The 25746-nt window shown below is 42.8% G+C and overlaps 1 protein-coding gene across 1 annotated transcript in view; it reads right to left on the minus strand.

Annotated features, from left to right (window-relative positions):
- LOC125310210 (synapsin-3-like) overlaps window positions 1-25746 on the minus strand; it is a 131469-nt gene that overhangs the window by 97657 nt on the left and 8066 nt on the right. The window contains exons 2-3 of the mRNA XM_048267398.1: window positions 19419-19928; window positions 941-998 (exon numbers count right to left, since the gene is read on the minus strand). Of these exons, the coding sequence (XP_048123355.1) occupies window positions 941-998; window positions 19419-19885 (525 nt within the window). The 5' untranslated portion in view covers window positions 19886-19928. The remainder of the gene's footprint in view (window positions 1-940; window positions 999-19418; window positions 19929-25746) is intronic.

Below are 25746 nucleotides of genomic sequence, written 5' to 3' on the forward strand. Positions count from 1 at the left end.
TCATCCAGCTACACTGGCTACCTATGGCGGCAAGATCAAATTCAAGTCTCTAACGCTTGCCTACAAAGTAGTCTCCGGTTCTGCTCCCACCTACTTGAATGCCCCCTCATACAGACTTACACTACCTCCAGACCGGGCTGCGCCCCTCTGATCTAACGACGCCAGCTCTACCACCGTACGTACCAAGCCAATCCAAACTTTTTTTCATCTGTTGTTCCTCGCTGGTGGAACACACTGCCAGTTCCTACAAGGGCAGGGACATCCTTTTCCACTTTCAAAACTCCTGAAGACCCAGCTCTTTAGAGAACACCTACTCTCATAGCAACACTTACAACAAGTCTTTACTGATCCTAGCACTCACCAGCCGCTTTTAAACTGACAAGTAACTGTTAAAACAGCACTCACCGACGACTTATTCTTACTGTACTCTAATGTTTTTGTTTTTTTTTTAAACTGTCCTAAAATTGTGAGAATTGTTCTAAAACGCATTGTTTACCATATGTTGTTAGTCGCTTTGGTTAAAAAGCGTCAGCCAAATGTAATGTAATGTAATGTAATGCTTGTCGTATCACAAGCTGGTCATCTTAGCTGGTGTTGCTGGTCTTACATTGCTGGTTTAACTGGCCATGCCAGCTTATGTTGGTAATTCTAGAAAACCAGCATGACCATCTTATACCAGATGTCCCCCAAATCACAGGCTGGTCACACCAACATGACCAGCTTCCTCAGATGGTCACGCCTGCATGTCAACCTGGCGGCTTAACCAGCTTCACTAGTAAAGACCAACAAGAGCTAGAAGAAAACAAGCAAAGACCAGTTAAAAACAGCTACAACCAGCAGCCAGCATAAGCTGGTTTCTAGCAGTTTTTTTCAGCAGGGAGGACATACAGTACTGTATTTCAGACACATAGTATTAGCATCCATTGGTGTGGCTACCAACCTGCTCAACACGGATCTCACACTCCCCATTGAGCTTCCTCCCCCGGAAGTACTTCGCCCTGGAACAAGGGAAAGAGGCATGGTAAGGAACAAACGATACACTACATTTATGCATTTGTCAGATACATTTACTCAAAGCGCCCTGGAACAAGTGAAAGAGGCATGGTAAGGAACAAACGATACACTACATTTATGCATTTGTCAGATACATTTACTCAAAGCGCCCTGGAACAAGGGAAAGAGGCATGGTAAGGAACAAACGACACACTACATTTATGCATTTGTCAGATACATTTACTCAAAGCGCCCTGGAACAAGGGAAAGAGGCATGGTAAGGAACAAACGACACACTTTTATGCATTTGTCAGATACATTTACTCAAAGCGCCCTGGAACAAGGGAAAGAGGCATGGTAAGGAACAAACGATACACTACATTTATGCATTTGTCAGATACATTTACTCAAAGCGCCCTGGAACAAGGGAAAGAGGCATGGTAAGGAACAAACGATACACTACATTTATGCATTTGTCAGATACATTTACTCAAAGCGACTCTATCCACAAACCACGTTACCCTTACGCTAAACAGTAGTCAAGGGCATCTTTTAAATAACAAAAAAAATGCTTATCTGTTCAAAGCAGTTATTTACCAAATGCTTGCACTTTACCAATTTACAAATTGAGCTAAAGGTACAAATCTGAACAAAAGTTGAATATTTGATATTATTTTTCGGCATTTCTGATGCTTACATATCTCCCAAACCCTAGGCCATTCAGGTCAGAATGAGAGAAATCTAAAACGTTTAGTCTCTGGGAGGGAGTAGAATCTGTCTGCTGCAGAGACAGGGATGGTTATTCATTATGGATTCCATGAATGGTATTTTCATTGCTCACAGCATTTGCCTGTCTGATGCAAATTAAAAATACAAACACACAGTGTGACTGGCGAGACAGACAACTTGTGACCGCTCGGGCCTTCCAGCACGTTATGAGATGACATCATCACAGTCGACTGCCAGACATAATTTCATATTCCCTCTTCATTAAATAGTTAGGCAGAGGCAGAAAGAGACAGAGAAAGAGGGAAAGTGAGGAAGAAAGATAGAAAGAGAGAGAAAGAGAGGGAAGGAGAGAGATGGAGAAAATACAAGAGAGATGGAAAGAGTGAAAGAGAAAGAGAAAATTTAGGACACAGAGAGAGAGACAGACTTCCATGCAGGAAATGGAGGTATAACTCGATCTCGGAATGAGAACATTAAGATGATGCAATGTCATACAACTCGTCTTTTTTGGTGGACTCTGGTTCTCGGTAGCTTGTGCCCTGCAGCTGAAACACAAACACAGCCCTTGTTTTCATCCATTTGGGCATATCCTTCTGTGTATCCCTATCCGTGTTGCCATGGCCCTGTTTCCATGGGCACAGACCAGCTATATTAAAAAGTCGTAAGTAAGTTATTTGTTAAAGGTTTGGGGTCAAATAAGTTTATGTTGGACTGAAGTGTTCACCAGGGTCCAGTTTACAATGGTTCACCTAAAGATGATGTCTTGTCTAGTTGAAGCATTTTCAAACACACGAAAACACACAAACACACTATCCTTCACTCTCTCTCCCTGGCCTAAATACAGTGGAGCTCTTCCCCCCATTTCAACATTGATAGAGTCACTCCATCAGTAAGAGGGCTTTGTTTTTAACTTCTCCCAGCTGTGGTGCATCTCTCTCAGTATTTGGATTTTGGACCCACTCCCCACCTCTCCAAACTCATTCGTCTTCATCTTGGGAAGCACAAGCTCAGCTACGTCTGAGACACAACAAACGCATTACTCTGGCTTAGGCTAGGGGTGGGCGATATGGACAAAAAATAATATCTCAATATTTTTTGTGATTTTGACGATAACGATAATTAGTCGATATCCTTTTAAAAAAGTCTGAGTTACTTTACAGCTCATTATTTATGAATAGCATCATTACAATAATAACCAATAACCTAACCTGTGACTTTTTAACCAAATTAACCAATGCATTGTCACTCTATGACACATTTTCAATTCTGCCCCCACTTGTGTGTGTGTGGCAGTGACATGGTCTAGCCAGCTACATTAGAGAAGATGAATAGGCCTAACAGTTTCCCAAGAGAAAGTCTGAAGCTGAAGCTTCCTTTCAAACCTTTACATAGGATTCACTGTAAAACTAAGAGCAGACCAACAGAGTAGCCTACATCTCAGTTATTTCCTTCTATGTTTTGTTTTAGACCAATCACTTAGGCTAGCATTCCAAGTTACAGAATATAAACTAATGCGTTAGCTTATGGCTAATGTATATGAGAAATCCCATAGAGATGCTAACGGTTAGCATAATCGGTAAACGTAGATATTTAGAGCGAATTTCAGTCCATTTACAAAAGAGACATGAGAATAGTTATTTGTTTACAACTGACTATTAAAATACTCAAAGGCTAATGTTTTCTCTCCATATAATACTGTGTAGGAAAAAACGTGACTGTCTCATCAATGCTACTTGAACAGAAGTAGCAGCATAAAATCCCAAGTAGGCTACTCTTGCTGCACAAAATAAACATTAGGCTGCGTGGACAACGTTATGACCCACTAGTGATCACGTGACACTTGCTCTGCTGCACTTCTCCAGCATAGCCTACCTCCTGGGAATGTATGAGTCTTCAGTGAGTGATTTCGAGTGTTTTTCCCCATAAGTAATTTAAATACTAGATAATGTAAATTTGCACATCGTTAAAACAACAATCACGATATTATCGCAGACGATATATATCGCCCACCCCTAGCTCAGGCCTGCCATCAATCAGGCCCAGATGATCCCTGGCATCAATGTGGCATACATCTGACATGGATGTGTCTCAGACACGGCATGATTTTACATTTACATTTACATGTATTCATTTTATCCATTTTATTTTAGTTACCTAACAATGAGGAATAACATTCAAGCAATAATGCAAAGGAGACTTTAAGTAGCAATTAATACTACATTAATCCATACTATTACCAGAGGACGAGAGTGCAGAACAGAACCGGTAGATGAAAAAGGAGGTAGCGGGAAGATAGAGAAGTGCATGAATTTTGGCATGATTCTGACATAAATCTGGCCTGATAATGAATTATGGGCTGCATGATTTGGGGAAAATATCTAAGTGCAATTTTTCGGAGAGACATTGCGATTGTACTGTAATTTTGATTTAGGATCATTTCTGAAAGTCAAGCTTCAGTTCAATATTTCAAATTTCGCTTTAAGTTGGGTTGTGCCCAGTGCATGAGAAAGACAGCACTCCTGTTCGAGGTTCACTAGCCCCATTGACATGGACAGTTTTTTTTGTCAGTGGACAGTTTTTTTTGTCAGTCCAATTAAACCTTTCAGAAAGAAAACATAGTGTCATCTGTTTACATGGGGTATGTTCTATTCCAATCAGGGGTGTACAAGTGCACTAGAGTCTTTGATCGGAATAGCCTTTGCTGCTGTGCTTTTGCTGGAGAAGCTATGTGATTGACCGTATACATGGCTGTTCAATCGCAATAAGAACAATATACACCACCCTTTTCATTCTAATTAAAATTATAATCAGACTTGCAGTTTTTTTTTTCGATCAAGGTGTTAATGTAAATGCATGGGGCTATTGTCTCTCATGCAAGGAGGATGACACATAAAAACCTTAAAAGATGTGACAAGACACTGAGTTGCGAGCTGCATAATTAATTGCAGCCTTTGTGATTTGCTAACTGCATTCGTTCAAATTAAAAATCAAAATGAATTGGGCAGGCCTATTTTGAATCACACCTGGCATTAATGGAATCCCGATCTAGCATTGATCTGACCAGGACATGGCTCGGATGTGTCATGAGTCTGGCTGCAAGGCTTAAAGCAAGGGCATTTTCTGTGTGTGAAGTTATAAGAAACTTTTGAATGCAAAATATATAATGAACTATCTTCAAATCTGCCCTAGTTGTCATGAATCTAACCTGGATATGACACAATCAATCAATTAATGCCAGATAGGGGTGGTATTTAATGAATGAATAAATGAATGAATGAATGAATGAATTAATTAATGAATTAGATTAGATTAATCTGGTATGAATGCATCTTAAATCTAGCTCAGTTTTGGCTCAGATCTGGCCTAGCTGTGGCACAGACCTAGCATAGAGCTTGCATGAATCTTGCAGGGTCAGCTACTATCTTAAAACACACTGTAAATCTCTGTAGCAGAAACGCTCTCCATCATCCCTGAGCCTTTTCCAGGGGGCCTTTTTGGACGGCAAAGCCAGGCTGCGATGCAAAGTTCAAAAGCAACACATCTGCCTTGTCCTCAACCGACTGCCAAACCTGTCCACACACTTCAAAAGGAACGAGATAATTTACGGTAGCCGAGATAAAAAGAGGTGACTAACCTCTTTGTGGTGGCCAGCTGAAAACACATACCTCTCTACAGCAGTATGTCTTACAGACACAAACCTCAAACTGCGGGTTCTCCACCTCTCCTCCACCTTCTTCTTCTTCTAGCACCTTCTCCTTTCACTACACGTTGACTAGTACTTAGAACTTAGAACTAGTACTTAGAACTTCTGCACTCTCCTCCTCTGGTGGTAGTACAGATGGATGTACTATTAATTGCTATCTAAGAACTCCTCTGCAGTGTAGCTTGAATGTTATTCCTCATTTTTGTAAGTCGCTTTGGATAGCATCTGCTAAATGAATACATGCAAATGTAAATGCAAATTAAATCAAAGCGATGGACAGAGTACAAGCAGAGACTAGCCACATGGAGACCGGCTCCACAGGAGCGCTTGTCTTTGATGCTTTGTTCTGGGAACACAGACCGACTGACCCAAATAGTAGGAGGATAGCTGCTTTTGGGGAGGACATCAAATGGTGACCTTGTGGCTTTGACTTGGGTTAACAAAACTGACAGCAAGAATTCACACTCGCCATCTTACACACACACACACACTCTCTCGAGCTCTTTCACTTTTACACACACACACAGACACACACACACACATTCTCTCTTTCGATCTCTCTCACTTTTACAAAAGTACGCACACACACACACATACATTCTCTCGCTGACTCTACCATTCTGTCTCTCTCTCTCTCTCTCTCTCTCTCACACATACACACACATTCACACACACAAATAGATGCTCTCTCTCACTCACAGCACAGACGGTATGTTGATGAGTTTAGGAGATGGGGCACCCTCTGGAGTTCTGCTGCCAGCCTCAGAGCTCAGAGCTAACTGGCCCTTGGCCATGTCCAGTGTCACAGAGGTCCAGAGTGGACTAAGACAAAGTGTAGCAGCCGCTCATAATGAAAGAAAAACAACATTCCCAGTCTCCAGCTAACGTGATTTACTTACTCACTTAAAAATGACTCACAGACAGTTAGGGGCAATCATGCAAGGGTGCCAGAAAGGTGAAAAAGACTCCTCTTTCTCTCTTTTATAGACAGAGGGAGAGAAAGAGGGAAAGAGAGAATAGAATTGGATTGAATACATTTTAATGTTATTGAGGGGCCATTTTGTTCACAAGAACTCAGCACCCATATTATTTAGAATAAATGTATATTACTATAAAAAAAATAGATATGTTCAGTAAGAGACACTTGACCTATATCTAGAAACCCAACAACTGATGACAATGAGGACAAATGATCTGTTTGAGTAGGCCTGAAAAAGAAAAGTACTGTACTGTATATCTACACATACAGTAGATACACATGTAGTTATTTCTTGCTTTGATGTTGATTTCTTGATTTGTGTATTCCTTACCTTTTGCATGACTGTTCTGGCGATACAAACACCTCAATTGTCATGCAATAAAGCCCTTTGAATTGAATTGAGAGAGAGAGAAAGAGAGAGAGAGAGAGAGAGAGAGAGAGAGAGCTGGTTACAGGGACAAGCCTGTCAGAATGGGGGACATATGGTGGGGGGCAAGAAGGCTGAGTTTCCCCAGATACACACAGGCTCTCTTCAGGAATGCCCTGCAGAGTGCCCATCGGCTGCCTATCTGCTCTTCAATTGTGTGAATGCACAGCGACCCATTCCATGCACCTTGTAGATCTGACGCGGTACCCGACTCGTGGACCCTGCCAGGGACAGACAGCGAGGCGGCCATGTGGGGGTATCTGGGAAGAGGTCATGTGAAGTCTACCCACACCACAGGGAATTAGGTCAGGGATGCTGCCTGGGACCAGTAAGGGCAATCCGAAGTTACCAGGACAGGGTCTGTTTACAGTATGTGTGTGTGTTTGCTGTGTATACAGTATGCTGATGTAATGAGTAAATGCATGTCGTATGCACTTCAATTGCAGTATATTAAACCATCAATTATATTTAAAACTTCTGAAAGGTCAACTCAACTCACAGTAATATCAAACAACATACTATGTCTATGGTAGTGTTAACAAAAAGTAACTAAGTGTGTGAGTATGAGTTGCTATTTGGCCAAACTGTAGCACTGTTGCTAAGCTCTTGTGTACAATAGCCAGCTGGTGCAGCAACTGTGCACTAAGTATGTAAACCTCCCTCCTGACGCCTTAAGAGATGTGCTAGCGACAGACACTAGCACACATGAGTTTTAGATTCCTTGCTAGCACGCCTGCCTCCCAATCTGGGGTGCATTTCCCAAAACCGTAGTTGCTAACTAAATTAACAACCGTGTTGATTGCAATGCAAAATCCCACTGCCAACCAACTACTGTAAGTTGCTAACAGGTTAGCAACTATGGTTTTGGGAAACACAGCCCTGAGGTGCTGCAGGGACGCAAGTTGGAGTCTGGGCAGGTGCAGGGCTGAGTCTCACTGTCAAAACACGCTGCAAAGCACATAAGGGGAGTGTAAAACACCCCCATTACAAGTGCACACATTTGAATCAAGCGTGACAAAATGTCACTTAGACTTCAGACATCCGGCTTAATGTTACGTTTTAGGCTTAGATATTAACTTTAAATAGTGTTGACCATGACTCTTAACCCCCATCTACAAACATTTTTGACTGACATTACACATCACACATAAACATCACACACTGCATTAGCCAGCCTGAAGAAATGGGGGACATATTTATTGGTCCCTGGTGATTCGAATCTTTTATATGACAATCTGACGAAAAGCAAAATTTCGAAATTTAGACCCATCTGTTTCAAGACATAAGGGTGGGTGGAAAACCATCAATCAAATGTTATTTCACAAGCATATCATTTTAAGTGTGCTTGGCATCAGGCATTCATTCCCACTCTGAGTCTATGTGTGTGTGTGTGTGTGTGTGTGTGTGCGTGCGTGCATGCGTGTGTGTGTGTGTATGTGTGTGATAGATCGTTCTCATGATTGTGTATGTTTGGGTGTGGTTGTTGGCTTCCGATACCAACTGAAAACTTTTTTGGCAGCACAAACACGTCATAAAACCTCTGTGAGTGTGGGGATGTGTGTGGGCTGCGAAGCATATGGCAGATTACAAGCTGTTTGGGGATAAACTCAACAAGAGGGATACTTGATGTACACACACCATTAATAACGAATGAAATCACAGTGTGTGTATTAAAATATAACCACATGTATTCTTCCCTCCCTCCCTCTCTTTCTCTCTCTCTCTCACATACACACACGCACAGACAGACATATACACACACTTAGACCTTTATTATTAGTGATATCATCACACTGATGTCCTCAGTGCTTTAAGGGCGGTGGACAGTGGTGATGTAAGAGTTTATGGTGGTACGGGCTACACCGTGCACACGAATTCCAATGTACGTGCTGCTATCACGTTTGCTGTAGCCAGTTCCATTGATTATAGTGGAAGCTATTTGTTGCAGCATGTGTTCCGCAAGTGGAGTGCTTCGGTTGTGTACCTGTTGTAGCCATCCGGTAAGGGTTTTTTTGGTCAGCGTTTTGCCTTCTAAAAAGTCCAAATGCTACAATAGAAATCTTTGATTTCATGAGTATACAGTATTGTCTTGTGTTTGCGGAACTGATTTAGGGACATTGCACAGTTCCAAGCCTGCGAGGGAGGCTGTTGTAGATTAGAACCTTGAGAGTTCCATGCTTTGTCCTCTTAGTAAGAATATGTAGAACATAAAATCAGCTATTTTATGTGCATGCAGGGATTCTTGACAGCCACATTGATTACATTTAGTCATTTAGCTGACACTTTTAGCCCAAGTAACTTAAAAAAAAGGGAACGATCAAGGTACTGTGTGACTAGCACATGTTAGTGCAGTAAAAAGTACTACACGCACAGAATAAATTGACAGTTCAAGTGAAGTGAAGTCAAGGGAAGCAGAAGAGGGATAGTCGGGATAGGGGGGAAGGTCATGGAGTTGTCTACTCCTAAAACTGTTTTGTTGTGTTCCATCTGTTTACAGATATCCAGGGTGTTAGAGGGAACATGTGTGTGTGCTGTGTGCATGTGTGTGTATGTGTGTGTGTGTGTGTGTGTGAAAGAGAGAGTGTGTGCATGCATGATCGTGCCTGTGACCGTGACCAGATGAGCATGAGCATGGTCTCTATTGTCCATTTGAGCTTGAGCGGGACGCCAAATGAATGTTTGTGTGTTTGTGTGTGTGTGTGTGTGTGTGTGTGTGTGTGTGTGTGTGTTGACAGGCATAAACCAAAGAGAATGCAAAGGCCTCATTGTCCACTCTACTGTAGGTCAGGTCAGTTCAGAGTGCAGTGACTATGTTTGCGTGTGTGTGTGTGTGTGTGTGCGTGTGTTTACATAAAGAGAATGACAGCATCGGAAACACGCCGTACTGCACAACACAGAGGTTGTTCCGCCTGGCAATGCCGGACATCAGATAAGGATCCGCAAAGAAAACAAAATGCAGAGGAACTTTGAGAAACCTCCTCCTCCTCCTCCTCCTCCTCCTTTCCTCCTCCTCCTCCTTTTCCTCCTCCTCCTCCTCCTCCTCCTTTTCCTCCTCCTCCTCCTCCTCCTCCTTTTCCTCCTCCTCCTCCTCCTCCTCCTCCTCCTCCTCCTCCTCCTTTTCCTCCTCCTCCTCCTCCTCCTCCTCTTCCTCCTTTCCTCCTCCTCCTCCTCCTTTTCCTCCTCCTCCTTTTCCTCCTCCTCTACCACACGTGCTGTATGTTCTCTCTTCTGCTGGGAAACCTCTGGGCAAAGAGTGCAGAGTGACCACGAGATATACATATACAAACACACACACACACACACACACAGACATAAACACACAGACAGACAGACAGACACAGACACAGACACACACACACATGTGCACGCACTGATGCTCACACAAGATCTGTCCATGCTCACAAGCACGTAGATGAATGTGCACATTCTCTCTCCTACTCTGACTTCTTCTACTCAATCTCTCTCTCTCTCTTTCTGTCTGTCACACACACACACACACACACACACACACACATACTCAGTCTCTCTCTCTCTCTCTCTCTCTATGGAGGCATTAAAACCTCAGATCAGTAAAGTTGATCTTGCTGAATCACAGTTTTTCATCTCTCTTTGTACAAATCCAGGTCCTTTCAGTTGTTCTTATGGATGTGATGTGCACATTAAATGTGCATGCTGATCATGTGTCCTTCACTGCTCTTTCTTCAAGACACCACCACTCTGTGTTTATCTTTTTTGTGTCTGGCATACATCATCACGGCCATATAGTGCTGTAAGGGGCCGAGGTGGCCACGCCACTGGATATGGTGGTGTTTGAGGGAAGAAGGTAGTAGGAGACGGCAGTTCAACACAAAAATATATTCATTTATTGTCCATGAACCACCAGAAAGAACGACAGGAATGCACACATAAAATCAAGGGATCTTCAGGACACCCAAAGCAACAGTTTATCTCGCCCTTAAACCAGGCAACAGTTTCTTTATCTTACTCTGTCTGAGCTCCCGGTACAAAACAAGGCGACCTTGCAACTTTGGACCAAACTTCCCCTTGCCTCACAGCAAGCAAGGTTTACTTTTAAATATCAATTAACCCTTAAACGAGTACCATCACACCGGTGTGACGGGAATGTTGGGAAATGAACGTTCTAAAGAATATCTGGGTTCATTGAATTCAACATAGAATTTTAGAACCTTCAATTGTTGCGGAACTTAGAATGTTCAAAAACCTACACCTTTAAGGGTTAAACGTTACGCCTTAAACTTTTAACATTCCTGTCCCTTGGACCTCTGGCTGTTCCCTGCGTCTTCCTGTTTCTCCCATGTTTCCAGTCTCTCTTCTAACATTAACCCTTAAAGGTGTAGGTTTTTTGAACGTTCAAAGTTCAAAGACAAACACATTTTCATTTACAATTAACAATTTAGGGTGACCCACAGTCGCATGCACACAAAGCATAAACACATACATGGACAATAAAATGAAAACCCCCTCAAATAAAACAGTAGAAGGTGAGTGCATGTGAGAATGTGTCTGACTGCACATTCTTTAGACATGTAGCACAAAGCTGTCTTTCAACAGTTAACATAGAACGGTAGACAGGTGAAAAGGGGCTCCTTTTCCACAAGTGCATATCATTGTTTCCTTGCCATCTAGTCCCCTCTGGTGTTTGAAGGACGAACAACGGAGGATATCAACCTGAGAGTATTAGGTGAAATGATGTGGTGACAGTGCCACCTTGTGGCAAAAGATGATGCTACAGCGAGTTGCATCAGAGTATGTAAGGTTGCAGGTGCAGTCAGCACTGACACTCCATAAATCATCAAAATGAGTTTGCAAATGATAACAAACTAGTGTTCTATTTCATTTATTTTGGAATTCATATATAAATGTATATGTTAATAATGTTTAGTATTTTATAATCGGCATAATTGTAAATGTTTTTAAATTGTCATAAAATTGTTGAGAGAATTGCTTTAAAACTTAACTGTTACCATGTTGTTAGTCGCTTTGGTTAAAAATGCGTCAGCCAAATGTAATGTAATGTAATAATTACTATAGCTAAACATATTTAGTCATTTGAATACTGATTTTAAAACTATTACACTTAGGCATATCTTTAATGTGGTGTGTAGGTCTAATTTAGTGCACATTGGTGGCGTGTGTAATTGAGTGCCTGTGAGGGTAATTAGCCTTCAGTCTCATGGGTTTTGGCTAGTGAAAAATAGTTGCATATAGTGCATAACAACAAGGATATGTGGATGCAATTCGTTATGCTCATTAGATAAAACACATGTTCAAAAAACTAACAAGTCGAAGACCAATTTTCTGGTATCAAGGAAGAGATGAGTGTGTTGCAATGTTCATTTAAGATTTTAGTGAGCACAAGACGAATGACAGACATGACCTGAGTTAGCGGGATAGTTAGCAAGGCGCTTTCTCTAGATGTAAAAGTTTGCCATGGTTGAGTAGCCTATTTCTGACATTAAAGGAGAACTTGGCAACTATTTCAAGTTAATAAACACATTTACAGTAGTAATCATTTTGATGGTTACAGTTTTTCTCAGTCGCTTTGGTGCTTTTCTTACATCACTATTAACATTTGCACAGCTGTTCTCAAAAAAATAGTTTTGAGAAATGCACTAACTGCTGTGCAAATGTTAATAGTGATGTAAGAAACCGCAAACTGCAAAACCTAGTGGATAACCTGCAAAAGCACGTCACTTGCTCAAAATGGATAGTCCATTCCTCAAAAGCAAGTATTTATGTCAATGACACCATTGTTTACAAGATAGTCAAATGGCTTTGTCATGTTTTCATTATGACAGTTTATGCTCTCAGTGTTTTCCCATGCAAAAAAAGGTCAAAACTCGGTGACACTACCTGAAAATGCTCAAGACAACACTATACAGTACTTGTACAGCCATTTGAAAACTACAGTAAAGTTACAAATTGTTGTAGTTAGGGGAGTGAGTGAGTAGGCCTACAAGACACTAAATATGTACGTTTCACAGTTTTACTGTATATGCTCTGCAATTCTACAGCATTGTGACAGAATTTGATAACTAGTTCACCAATTTTGTATGTAATGACTCAAGCAATGAAATGAAGACTATTCGTTTTATTGGGAACGACTATTTAGCATCCATACTGTAAGTATAGTTAGTTTTGACCCCTAGTTATGAGAATTTTCATTCTGATCTGAGAAAAGCACCAAACCGACTGAGAAAACCTGTAAATGACCTGTTCCGGTAAAAATGGTGACTTTCCCCGCTCCCCCTAGCGTCCTCAGGCGGAAAAGCAACCTTGTAACATTGGTACTACTTACCCAGTAAGAGAAGTGAGAAACAAGAAACTCGTTTTAAATCGTGTTTCTTACCTTGTAACATCCACATTGTTCTGCCGAACTTATGCTAACCGTTTCGCTAACAAATCCATGTGCTTTATCGTTTCCTTTTTCCACAGTACACCATACTGTGTTTTCCATACACAACTTCTCCAGCAGAGGGGGAAATATAGCTACAGTAATCCTGCCAAGTTTCCCTTTAACCCCAACAGTAAGCCTAAATGACCTAAATCCCATAGCATAGGGATATTAGCCTAGACTATTATTATTATGTGTAGCTGCAGTGCAGCCACAGCATCACTTAAACTAGCAGCCATGTCTTGCTGTTTATGGCACAACAGCTAATAACGTGTGTGTGAGGAGCAGGCTAGGGGAGGCACTAGAAGCGGGGTCATCCCTATGTTCCCCGGGTCCTATGTTCCCCGCTCGGGGTTAGGGTCATGGTTAGGGTTTTAAAAAAGGGGAAACATAGGACCCGGGGAACATAGGTACTCTCCCCTAGAAGCATGCCTTGCTCACACGCATGTTACTTCAAAAGAACCTGGCCATTCTTAAAAGTATCGATACTAATAAAATTAGGTATTGTAACATTTTTAATTTCAGGGTATCGCGATTCTTCTGTAGTGGTGCACTGTGCAACACTATAGCAAACACAAAGTAGCAAACCTTTGCATAACTTTAATACATTTAACAGGCAGTGATCACTACAGATGCTGTTAACCTCTGTTATAGAAGGCTACTTTGTTCTATGGCATGAGTGACTAACCAAAATCATTAGCACCTTCCCTATGTGACAGGTGACAGAAACAGCTCTGGAGGTGCATGCGATCTGCTACATTTATCTATGCACTACGTACAACTGGGCTGGTTCTCTCACTAGGAGAGACGTGTGTGATAATTGGTACCTCTGACATAGTAAGGTGTTTTGATAATGAGTGATAGCACCTGTCCTGCTGATCATACAACATGAAGGTGCTCTCTTTCTCTCTCTCTCTCTCTATATCTGTCTCTCTGAGTGTTTGCATCAGGAAATCTATGGAAAGGTTCAGTTGCTAAGCAAACAAGCAGAAAACTGTGTGTGCGCGCATGGGCGTTTGCGAGAGAAAGAGAGAGTGTATTTAGTGTGTGTGTGTGTGTGAGAGAGAGAGAGAGAGAGAGAGCAAGAAAGCGAGAGAAGGAAGTGTGTCTGAATGTGTGTAGCCACAAAGTCCACCACACAGAGCAGAGTGCAGCTAGACAGACAGAGCAGAGCAGTCCTCTGGGGAGCTCAGACAGCTTAGACAGAAACCGAGCCCAGAGACTCCAAAGAGACTCCAAACAGCGGCCTAATTGACCAGGCTCAGGGAGACGGCCTTCTGCTCCGGGCAGAGGCAGGCTTTGATCCCACAACTCCCGCAGTCCCTTGTGGATAAGCATCAAGTAGGCTCTCACTCACTCACTCGCTCGCTAACTTCAACAACAGGGATGACTGCTTATTTACAGTATAAATCATTATTATATGTCAAAGGAAACTGATTCACATCTTTCAAATCATTCATTAGTAGTCCGTTCACTTATCACAATGGAACTTCATTGAACCTGTAAGTCATCAGTAAACACCTTGCTATGCAACATCTGAAACGGCAGAAGCCATGACGGTAACAAAATCATTTTAAAATACACACGGTCTGAAGTTTCTTTTCTCGTTTTGGCAAGTAGCCGTATAATAAGGGTGATATTGTATTATCCGCTGGTCATTATAGGAAAACAAGTCCCTTCAGGCCCTGTCAGGACTTATTTCACACAGGTACAGACATCTGGCCAAACAAGCTGTTTTCTCCTGACCATTTACTAACTCTAATCCCAGCGAAAAATTACTTGCGATATGACCTGACAGGTCCAACCTTTTCTTTGAAAGGACAGTCATACAATAACACAGATTTACTGACAGTTAAACCTCCAGTGAGACATTTACCTTCACAGATTTGAACACTGATTCAGGTGATCACAATTTGTTTGACTTTGGTTCAGACACACCACCATAGTTTGCAATTTCATATTCACATCTTTTTGCTTAGTTACTTTTAGGTTAACAACAGTGATCATTAACCACAACACTTTAGCCAGCAGCTTTAACCAATAGTTTATGTCTGTCTGTCTGTCTGTCTGTGTGTGTCCACTTGCATATGCATGATCCCCATATCTCCCCATCATACCTTCAACAGTTTTTTTTTCACTGTCTTTACTGGCCTCACCCACCTTGGCCGCCTACAGGAAGACTGGAAGATTTTGCGGCTAGGGGATTGTCTCTCTGCAGCTAGTAGGAGCTAACAGCAAGTTGCTAACATGGCGGAAAAAATTGTTCCTGTGTTATTTGTGCCAATAACACATCAATGTTGCATGTCTTGCCTTAGAAACAAGAGTTGAGGAAGAAATGGTTCGGATTTATCGTTGGAACACCACCACCGAAGTAGTGCAACATTAGTTCTGTGTTCCAATCATTTCGACCACGCTCACTGCCTAGAGTTAGAAAGTGGTTTTGCATCGATGTTCTGAAAACCTGGTTCTGTACCGTCATGACGATCGACCACCAGCTCACAGGCTGTAAGTACAAACAAACTTTTCCACCTAACGTCTGTTACAAAATAGCATGTTCATATATAAAATCAAGCACCTTGATTATGAATGCAGACTGCATGGTGCTTGATTAATGCACCTGTGTAAATGGACCTGATGAAACCCATGAATTGCATAACAGATAGAATTGATATTACCGAATGTCTTCTTGTGGGTGTGCTACTTAGTACATCATACGCCTTACCACAGTCACTAAAATATTTTTGTTTCCATTGTGCCAGTACAGTTTTGTGTGAGATAGTGAATGTCCTGTGTACTATTAGTATCTTGTCACTTGACAGTAATACACATTTATTTACTTTAGGTACCCAAACAAAATACTTCATGAAAAGTATGAGTATTGATACAAGCACTTTGGATACACCATGGGCATGGGGGCCTGCTACCTCTACTGCCATCAAGCCTGTTCATCCAAGGCCAGCTAGAAGACCTTGGGTTGATCAAGAGGAGGAGGATGAAAGCGACATCTCCACAATAACACCTGATGGCTCCACCTATGGCCCAGCGCAATCAAAGAGCAATGTAATAGAATCATCACAGCCAACGAATGTGTTTTGTGTGTTGTCCCTTCGGATCCCCAGGACAATACAAGCCGAAACAACAACTCTTTGTCCCTAAATAATCCCAGCACCATCTTACAAAGGATCTGTAGGCCAGATGTCTGCATCGTCTGGCAAAAAGAGGACATTGTTAATTCTGTGCATAGTTTGGATGTTCTTGTTTTGTGTTTGCATTATTTTAATAGACTGCAATATTACTATTTGTCAGTGTTTCACAGACCACCTAGCAAAAAAAAAAACAGTAGACCTACTTCAACAGTATATTACACAATAGGCCTTCTGACTGAACCATCTTGCTTATGGTGTCAGAGGATTCATATGATTTAAACTGGCATAGGTTACATCAGTGTTGAAGAACTGTTTGGATTTACATACAAGTTGGTTCAATATTGCAAACAACTCATCTATTATATTTTACCACATCTGCTTGTGGAACACTTGAGATAGCTTGCGGACCACACTTTGAGTACCACTGCTATATGTAAATATAATAAAGTTATTTATTGAAAATTGACCTGTTTTGTATATTTGTTTTAGGGGTTTCATCAGTTTTTGTCCCTTTTAAGCTAAAGGTTTATCTTACCTTTCATATCTTCTGTCTCACAGAGGGCCATAGTCGTCATAGTCGAATGTTTAGTGCATTTTGAAGGGAGTACATTATGCTAAGGCAGACTGGTTCTAATCCAGTCTTGGGGCAGCCGTGGCCCACTGGTTAGCACTCTGGACTTGTAACCGGAGGGTTGCCGGTTTGAGCCCCGACCAGTGGGCTGCAGCTGAAGTGCCCTTGAGCAAGGCACCTAACCCCTCACTGCTCCCCGAGCACCGCCGTTGTAGCAGGCAGCTCACTGCGCTGGGATTAGTGTGTGCTTCACCTCACTGTGTGTTGTTTGTGTTTCACTAATTCACCGATTGGGTTAAATGCAGAGACCAAATTTCTCTCACGGGATCAAAAAAGTATATATACTTATACTTAATCCTGGGTACAGGGTCATACAGACAACAGTGTTGCCCATTTTTCTAACCACATGAGCAATTCCCTTTACAAAAAAGTAGTATAGGAATCTTATAGTATTTGCGAAAAATTTTATAGTAATCTTATAGGAATAATTATTATAGGAATAATTGGGACATACTGTAGAAGTACTACTAATAACTATAATATCCTGTAACCGCTATAGTTTTTCTATAGTAGTCTTATAGTACCTATAGTATGTCCCAAATACTATAGTATTCCACTATTCCTATAAGATTACTTTAATATTTAGTCCCAAAATACTATAAGATTCCTAGTAGGCTACTTTTTCTGTCATACGTGACAGAAAACAACTTGAGTAGGCTAACCTCTGCCAATGTCAGGCTATCAAAGCCTGCTTCTGTAGGCATTCTGGTACAATTCCAGCAAAATATAGCTAGGTAAGTGTGTTTGCATTTAGATCTATATATATATTGGGCTATGACCAAGTGGTCTTTCAATGATAGTATCATGGAATTCAAACCATAACTATCTATTCCGATAGCATTAGCAGGCTAGGTCAGTGGCTGAACTGCATTTAGGGTGCTTACCTGTGTTGTGAAGTAAAATATCTACTAGGAAGATTGCAAAGACTTTTGACTGTGTAAAGAAATAGGTCTTTATTTTAAAACGTTTCCAACTGTTTATTACTTGAAAGCAAGATGACGATTGTCACAAACGTTTACCTCTTTTAAGAGAAATATTAAGCTGACAGCCAATTGTTACCATTCTATTAAACCAACGTTCACCGACAAACGATCAGGAAGCGGTTCTTCTTCCTACTCGGATACTAGGATCAAACACATGAAGTTGCATCTCCGAAGACATTTTGTACAACAGTTTTGACTCGAGTTTTAGCCAGGTTTTAGCACTGTAAAGTTGAATATGGACAGGCAGAATCGGATGAGGACGCACTGGAGGGAGCGTCACAGTACTGTTAGCCAATCAGAGGTGAATTCATTAGCATGTCATTAATATTCATGACTAGAGGCGAAATCCAGTCGTTCTTCCCCGCCCACCTTCCCCACCAAACTAGAACAGCATGAAATAGACGCAGGACAGCATTTTTTTCACCAAAACTGGCTCACAGGGCATTCATCAATACTACAGACCACTGCAAAATTAATGAAAAAACGATGAGATGAGACCTTTAAGCTGTGTCGACAGAATATAATAGCTGAATTATAAAATCAACCCTCTGAATGCTAGTCAGAGACAGTCTTCAAAAACAAATGCACTTTCATCAACAAACTTGACTCAGACAATCTGCAAAAGAAACCACCAAATGAAAAGGTGTCTGTCACACACCACATTTATTCTATCCTGTATATTATAGTTATATGGCATCTGGCGCTTTTATCTAAAGCTTGCAGTACAGAATAGATACACTTCCATTTGTATGAATGTTCCCTGGACATGTGCCTAGCAGACTAACGGCCGGCCGGGCAACAAGTACACAGTTGTGAAGGCACAGCTGAGGCGGAACAATGGCGGAGCACACGCTGCAAGAATGCACTTCCACTATAATCAGTGGAACTGGCTACACCAAATGTGTCGTGGACATTTGAACAGAAAAAATAGGCCAGTCCACAGGCTCTGCTTCACTTGTGCTTTCGGTGGAGCCTGGCAGGGGCGCCTGCAGGAATTAATGCTATGGTACGCACATGCAGCTAATGGGATACTGTCCATAGTTGGGAAGGTATGGTGGGCCAAAATACACACACACACAGGAAATTTTCTCTTGTTGAGTAGCCTGATGGTACGCACAGTGCGTACGGACGTACACCTGCAGGCGCGCCTGGAGCCTGGACCTAACTGTGTCATTTCGACATCACGCTTGTCTTCTCTATCCTGCCTCTCTTCTCCTCTTAATCCCTTGACACAACTTCGCTTGAACTGTCATTCTATGTTATGCAAATAGTACTTATTGCTGCACGGACATGTCTTTGTCGCACTATACCTTGATCGCTCCCTGTCGCTTTGTATAAAAGTGTCAGTAAAATGATTAATTGTAACATAATGTAATAATGCTAAAAATAAAAATCCAGTGTGTGTCTCTCACCAGTCTGTGTGGGGGTCGTCGACGACCAGCAGCACCTTGGGCTTGCGGACGACAGGTTTGGGCAGTGGCGCGGTGGCGGCCGCGTTGTCCGCCGCTTGTGCCGCCTGGGCCTCCGCCTTGGCCTTCACGGCGCTGGCGATCTGCGCCGTCTTCACCACGCTGGAGAAGGAGCTGAGGAAGCCTCCGGCGGCAGCGGCGGACGGCGGGGGGGCGCTGGGGGCGGACGTGGCGGTGGACGAGGAGGAGGAGGAGGAGGAGGCCGGGCCGGAGGCCTGGGGCTGGGGTGAGACGGCGGGCGGCTGGCGCCTCTCTGTGGCCGGGGACGCCGGGGAGCTGGTGGAGCTCTTGGGGCGCGCGGGCGGAGACGGGGTCGGGGAGGGGGTCGGGCGCTGGAGGTCCATCATGTAGCCGTTGGGCAGGTTGGCCACAAAGCTGCTGTCCGAGAGACGCCGGCGCAGGTAGTTCATGGTGACGTGTGGACGGGGCAAGGTGGGCAGAACAGGTAGAATGCTGTAAAAGTCAGAAAGAAAGAGTGGAAGAGTGAGTGACACAGAGGTCAGCTGGCTTCACTCGCAGGGATAGCACTGGGATAGAAGGCTTCACTCAGACTCTGTAGTTTGTAGAGTACAGGACCAAACTTATAACTAGTTAAAAAAGGAGAAAAGACTGAACATGAACATGAGTTACTTCTCAGCGTAGCGCCTTCTTCAATGTGCTTTTAACAGAGGGGTCTGACACCGTCAAAGACAAAGAAAGGGGGGCAATGAAATAAGGAGAGATGATAGATGAAGGGTGAGCAGGAAAGTACGAAAGAAATAAAGAAAGAAAGAAAGAAAGAAAGAACAGATTGTCATGTAATTCAATGTTAAATTCTAGATATATTTCATTTTGTGATGTACCAGTATAGGTAAGAAAAATATTAATTGTCATTAAAGTTTTTCTCAGTCTCTTTGGTGCATTTATGATGTGCACAACTAAAGACATGATTGGAGGCTGAACTAATAGTTGTGAAAGATTCAGATCTAAGAAATGCACAAAAAAGCAACTGAGGAAAGATGTCATTAACACAAGAGAACCAAAATCCACAAATAAACACCAAACTTGAGTCAGAGTCTGCTCAGCTTCAAAGCTCTGAAAAGTAGAGACACATTGAGGTCAGAGATATTCCATGTGTGGGAGAAGGGTACAGAATGTAAAAAATATAGCTTTTGTAGCACTTCAAACAAGTTTTTTTTCCAACCAAGTAACAACTCTGTCCTATTTCTGAATCATCGGAGTAGAAATTGAGGTAGTGCTCCAAGCGGTTTTTGAATGCCTGGGCCAGATGTTGCCACACTGGGCTGTCATAACACAAACATTACACAAACACACACACACACACACACACACACACACACACACACACACACACCACTGTCATTACACATACACACACACACACACACACACTGACACTGCGCTGCCATAACACACACATTACACACGTCACACACACACACACTGGCACTGCACTGTCATAACACACACATTACACACACACACACACACACACACACACACACACACACACACACACATTCAGACACGGTCAGTCATAACACATTACCCACCCATTACACACTCACTGTTTTGTCATAATGATCAAGAGTGAGCATATTCAGTCTTAACGATATGAATATACACATCTGATTTAAATTGAAATGAAATGTTTCAACATAGTGAAGTAAAGAACAGAAGGAGAACATTGTGTTGTGTTTCCTTAAAGATGACATAGAATGGATGAACTGAGCATATCATCTTATTCTCTGATGAAGGTATGCAACTTTGGTCTCCCTATTCCATTAAGGCAAGGTAACAGCTCTGCTCCATTCTATGTCATCTTTAAATTGAAGCCTTCTACTGAGAAAAGCACAAGATTATAACTGCCATCATGATTGCCATTCAGGAACAGCCAGCGAGCCCTAGGACTTCCAGTTCACCAGCTTCTATAGTAATCGCTGTAAACTGTCATGACCCCAGATGGACAACACTCATATCTCAGCTGAGGCCAGGACCATTTGACACAATGTGATTAGGTCTGTAGGAGTGAGGCCAAAGATTATGGAGAGAGAGAGAGAGAGAGAGAGAGAGAGAGAGAGAGAGAGAGAGAGAGAGAGAGAGAGAGAGAGAGAGAGAGAGAGAGAGAGAGAGAGAGAGAGAGAGAGAGAGAGAGAGAGAGAGAGAGAGAGAGAGAGAGAGAGAGAGAGAGAGAGAGAGAGAGAGAGAGAGAGAGAGAGAGAGAGAGAGAGAGAGAGAGAGAGAGAGAGAGAGAGAGAGAGAGAGAGAGAGAGAGAGAGAGAGAGAGAGAGAGAGAGAGAGAGAGAGAGAGAGAGAGAGAGAGAGAGAGAGAGAGAGAGAGAGAGAGAGAGAGAGAGAGAGAGAGAGAGAGAGAGAGAGAGAGAGAGAGAGAGAGAGAGAGAGAGAGAGAGAGAGAGAGAGAGAGAGAGAGAGAGAGAGAGAGAGAGAGAGAGAGAGAGAGAGAGAGAGAGAGAGAGAGAGAGAGAGAGAGAGAGAGAGAGAGAGAGAGAGAGAGAGAGGGGGGGGGGGGGAGGGGGGGGGGGGGGAGAGAGAGAGAGAGAGAGAGAGAGAGAGAGAGAGAGAGAGAGAGAGAGAGAGAGAGAGAGAAAGGAGATAGGGGAGAGTTGGAAAGACATACAGAAAAACAGAGAGGGAATGAGAGAGAGAGGGAGAAAGGGGGGGGTGGGGGGGTAGAGACTTTATATAACACTTCAAAGGGAGAAGGAAGTCCGGGTGTGCAAAGCACAGATTTATGAGGTGGTGCGCGATTCACAAGCTGGTTACGAGTCCCTTCCTATCTCATTACATGAAAGCCTCCAGCCCCCTGAATGGCTTTTCATTTGCAGCATTGAGAAGCCAGCCTTTGATGGCTTAAAGAAATACAGACCGATAAAGAGAGCTTTGAGAAGAGGCCTTTGGTTAGACCACCGTCAGCAAGTATTGTGTATGAGTGAGTGAATGAATGAATGAATTACTAACTGAATGAATACATATATACGTACACATGAATGAATGAATTTGAATGAATGAGTGCAGTATGATGCCTGGGAGAAGGCGATAAGGCACATGCCAGTGAGAGGAGCCTGATGGGAGGACAGGACAGCTGATAAATCACTGGGCCGGTGGGGGATGGGCAGGGAAGGCCCTGACTGTCATACGGAGTTGCTGAGGTAGCTCCACACGCACGCAAGCACACTGCACTGCATCATGGGGGATTTTCTGGGTGGTCTGAAGCATGGAGGGGATTCCATCAGAGACATATGTGTGAGATGCAAGATGCAAAGACTGGGATCCTACAAACACACACACACACACACACACACACACACACACACACACACACACACACACACACACACACACACACACACACACACATCTGAGCAGGTAGATAAAGATGGAATGCATGTTTAAAAGAAAGAACAAAGGCCAGGATATACACATACACACAAACATACACATACAAAGACACACACACACACACACACACACATACAGAGAGAGAGAGAGAGAAATAGAGAGAGAGAAAGTGAACTGAAACAGCTGCAGAGGAATCTGTTCCAGGCAGGCAGAGTTAGCTGACTTGTGTGTGTAAGTATGTGTGTGTGCATATGTGTCTGACTCTCACTACGCTGCAGGAGAAGTGCAGAAGGAAGGATTTCTCTCTGAAGGCAATACAAGAAGAAACAAGAAGATTTCAAACACCAACAATCTACCTTCTCTGCTTGTGAAGGTCCAGAGAAGAACAACACAGAAAAGGAAAAGCTAACTATGTACTATACAACATACTCTATATACTATCTAACAATAACTATATAGAATATAGATGTTATTTTTCATGTTGTAACATAAAGACAAATGTTAGTGCAATGTCAAGAAACCTGGAGAAGAAATATTCAAAACCACCCGCAAAACACGAACCTCACGACATTTGCGTGTTGGTGAATAAAAAACTGCATACACACACACAGATACACGTGGATCACGACACATGGATCACGAGGTTTATGTCAAGTTTTTCCGCATTTTCTTTCCTCAGAGCACAATGGGATTCTCAGCGGCTGCATGGAGTCACGCTTTTTGGATGCAAGAGCCTGATGAGTCAGAGGAAGTGTGTGTGTGAGCATGTGTGTGTGTGTGAGAGAGAGAGAGAGAGAGAGAGTGAGAGAGCACACATCAGCGTCCCCACACCAGGGGGTGGCAGCTGTGAGAGGACACATTAGCGCGGTTTGTTGCCTGATGGGTACCTTTGCTAATTAGCACGCCGAAGAGGAAGCACTCTGTGATGATCTGATCTAATTTAGCAGCTCTGTGCACACCCCTCCGTAGCACCATCAAGCCTCCCAGTGACTTATTTTAAACAAGCAAAGTAGCACTTGGAGTTCAACAAACTGCGCACAAGTAATCTGCTGAGTTTTACATACTTTACAAAAGTAGTGTTCTTCTTAGTTTAACATACTGTAGAAAAGCAGTATGCTGAGTTTAAATGAACATACTGACATGCCAAAACTACAAGCCAGACTGGCTGAAGTAGCACACTGGACTGTTATCGGATCCATGATGTAACTATAAACTTACTAAACTGAAGGTCAGGGCCAAAGTAAGCTCCATTGCCCCCCATAAGAGGCAGATCTGTGGGCTAATAATGTCTCCCTGTGACATAATCTTATGTAACCTCCCATATGGAGCTGTCCACTCTATGTGGTGCTGAACTGCCCAAGGGTACTTTTATAGACCTAGTATATAGTCTATAAAAGAAGCATGGATCTTTTTCTTTCTCTTTCTCTCTCTCTCTTATTTTCTCTCTCTCCTCTTTCTCCCTCAAACCCTTACCCTCCAATTCCTTCTCTCTATCCCTCTTTCTTTTTCTTTCTTCATTTGTCTCTTTTTTTATCTTTTCTTTTCATCAGAACATAAATCCGCACAGACTAACCTTTATCTCCCAATGCAGAGCCCTTTGACAGCTACAATGGGTTCCCCACCTAGGCTGACAAAATGCATGTGTGCGCAAGTGTGTGTGTGTGTGTCGCGTGTGCACGTGTGTGTGTGTGTGTGTGTGTGTGTGTGTGTGTGTGTGTGTGTGTGTGTGTGTGTGTGTATGTGTGTGCGCTCATGAATGTAGTGTGTGCATGTGTGTGTGTGTGTGTGTGGGGGGTCTGAGGGTGTCAATGCAAGAGACCCCTCAGTAATTAGTCTGCCAGAGTGACACAGGGGGTTCAGTCACTGACAGCACTAGAGCAGCTATTAAGCAGTGAGAGCTATTGTTCCATGGCCTGGCCCAACACTGCCAACATGACACATAACCACTCCTTCTGCCTGCTGGCTTTCATGGTCCCCTTCCTTCTCATGTCACATGCATACACTCACACACACACAGACACACCAGACACACACACACACACAAACACACACACACCAACATTGAACACACACACACACACACCAAACATTGAACATACTGTACCCACTCCCTCTGCCTGCTTGGATTTAAGCATACCACCTCCACCCCATGTCACACACACACGCACACGCACACGGACACACACACACATACACACACATCACAGTCTTAAGCCTTAAAACACATCCTTGACTTCCAGTTCAAAGGTCGCTACACCTCATGCACATTCACAGCTGCATGCTCAGTCCTGACTGCATCAGTACCCACGACTAAGATAATATTATGGAAATAGAGCCTCGGCTCCACACAGAACTCAGGTCAGCTTGCATACACTTCTGTTGATGTGGCTGAGGTTATGTGACCTTTGTGTGTGTGTGTGTGTGTGTGTGTGTGTGTCTGGCAGGACACACAATTTATGCACACCTGCAAGAAGACAGATTTCCTCCTTTGACCTGTGTGAAGTGAATATATATTTAAAGATTTGAGAGAGCATCATAATATCACTACAATATGCAACCACTGTATCGTCCTTGGAGAAGGTCTTTCTCCCATTTCAATTCAGATATATACAGGACAGGTGTTAAATTCCTAGTGTTATAGGTTATATATCAACAACTAAGCCTACTTATCATCAAAAACAAAATCACCAACAAGGCAACCATTGTGGGGGAGGGGGGGGGGATCATCAACAGGGCAGCCTTTTAGAGCGTTTCACTGAGGCTCAAAGCAGGATGACATGAACAAGAACATGGTTTCAATTGCAGACTGCAGGTTTAGTTAGATGTGCATCTACGTAGGTGCTGAGAAGCAGTAAGCAGCATGAGTCCTGCTTTACAATGATGAGAAGTGGGTTAGTATGTGAGGGAATAT

This window comes from Alosa alosa, chromosome 17 (genome assembly GCF_017589495.1).
Source record: "Alosa alosa isolate M-15738 ecotype Scorff River chromosome 17, AALO_Geno_1.1, whole genome shotgun sequence".
Taxonomy (NCBI): Eukaryota; Metazoa; Chordata; class Actinopteri; order Clupeiformes; family Clupeidae; genus Alosa; species Alosa alosa.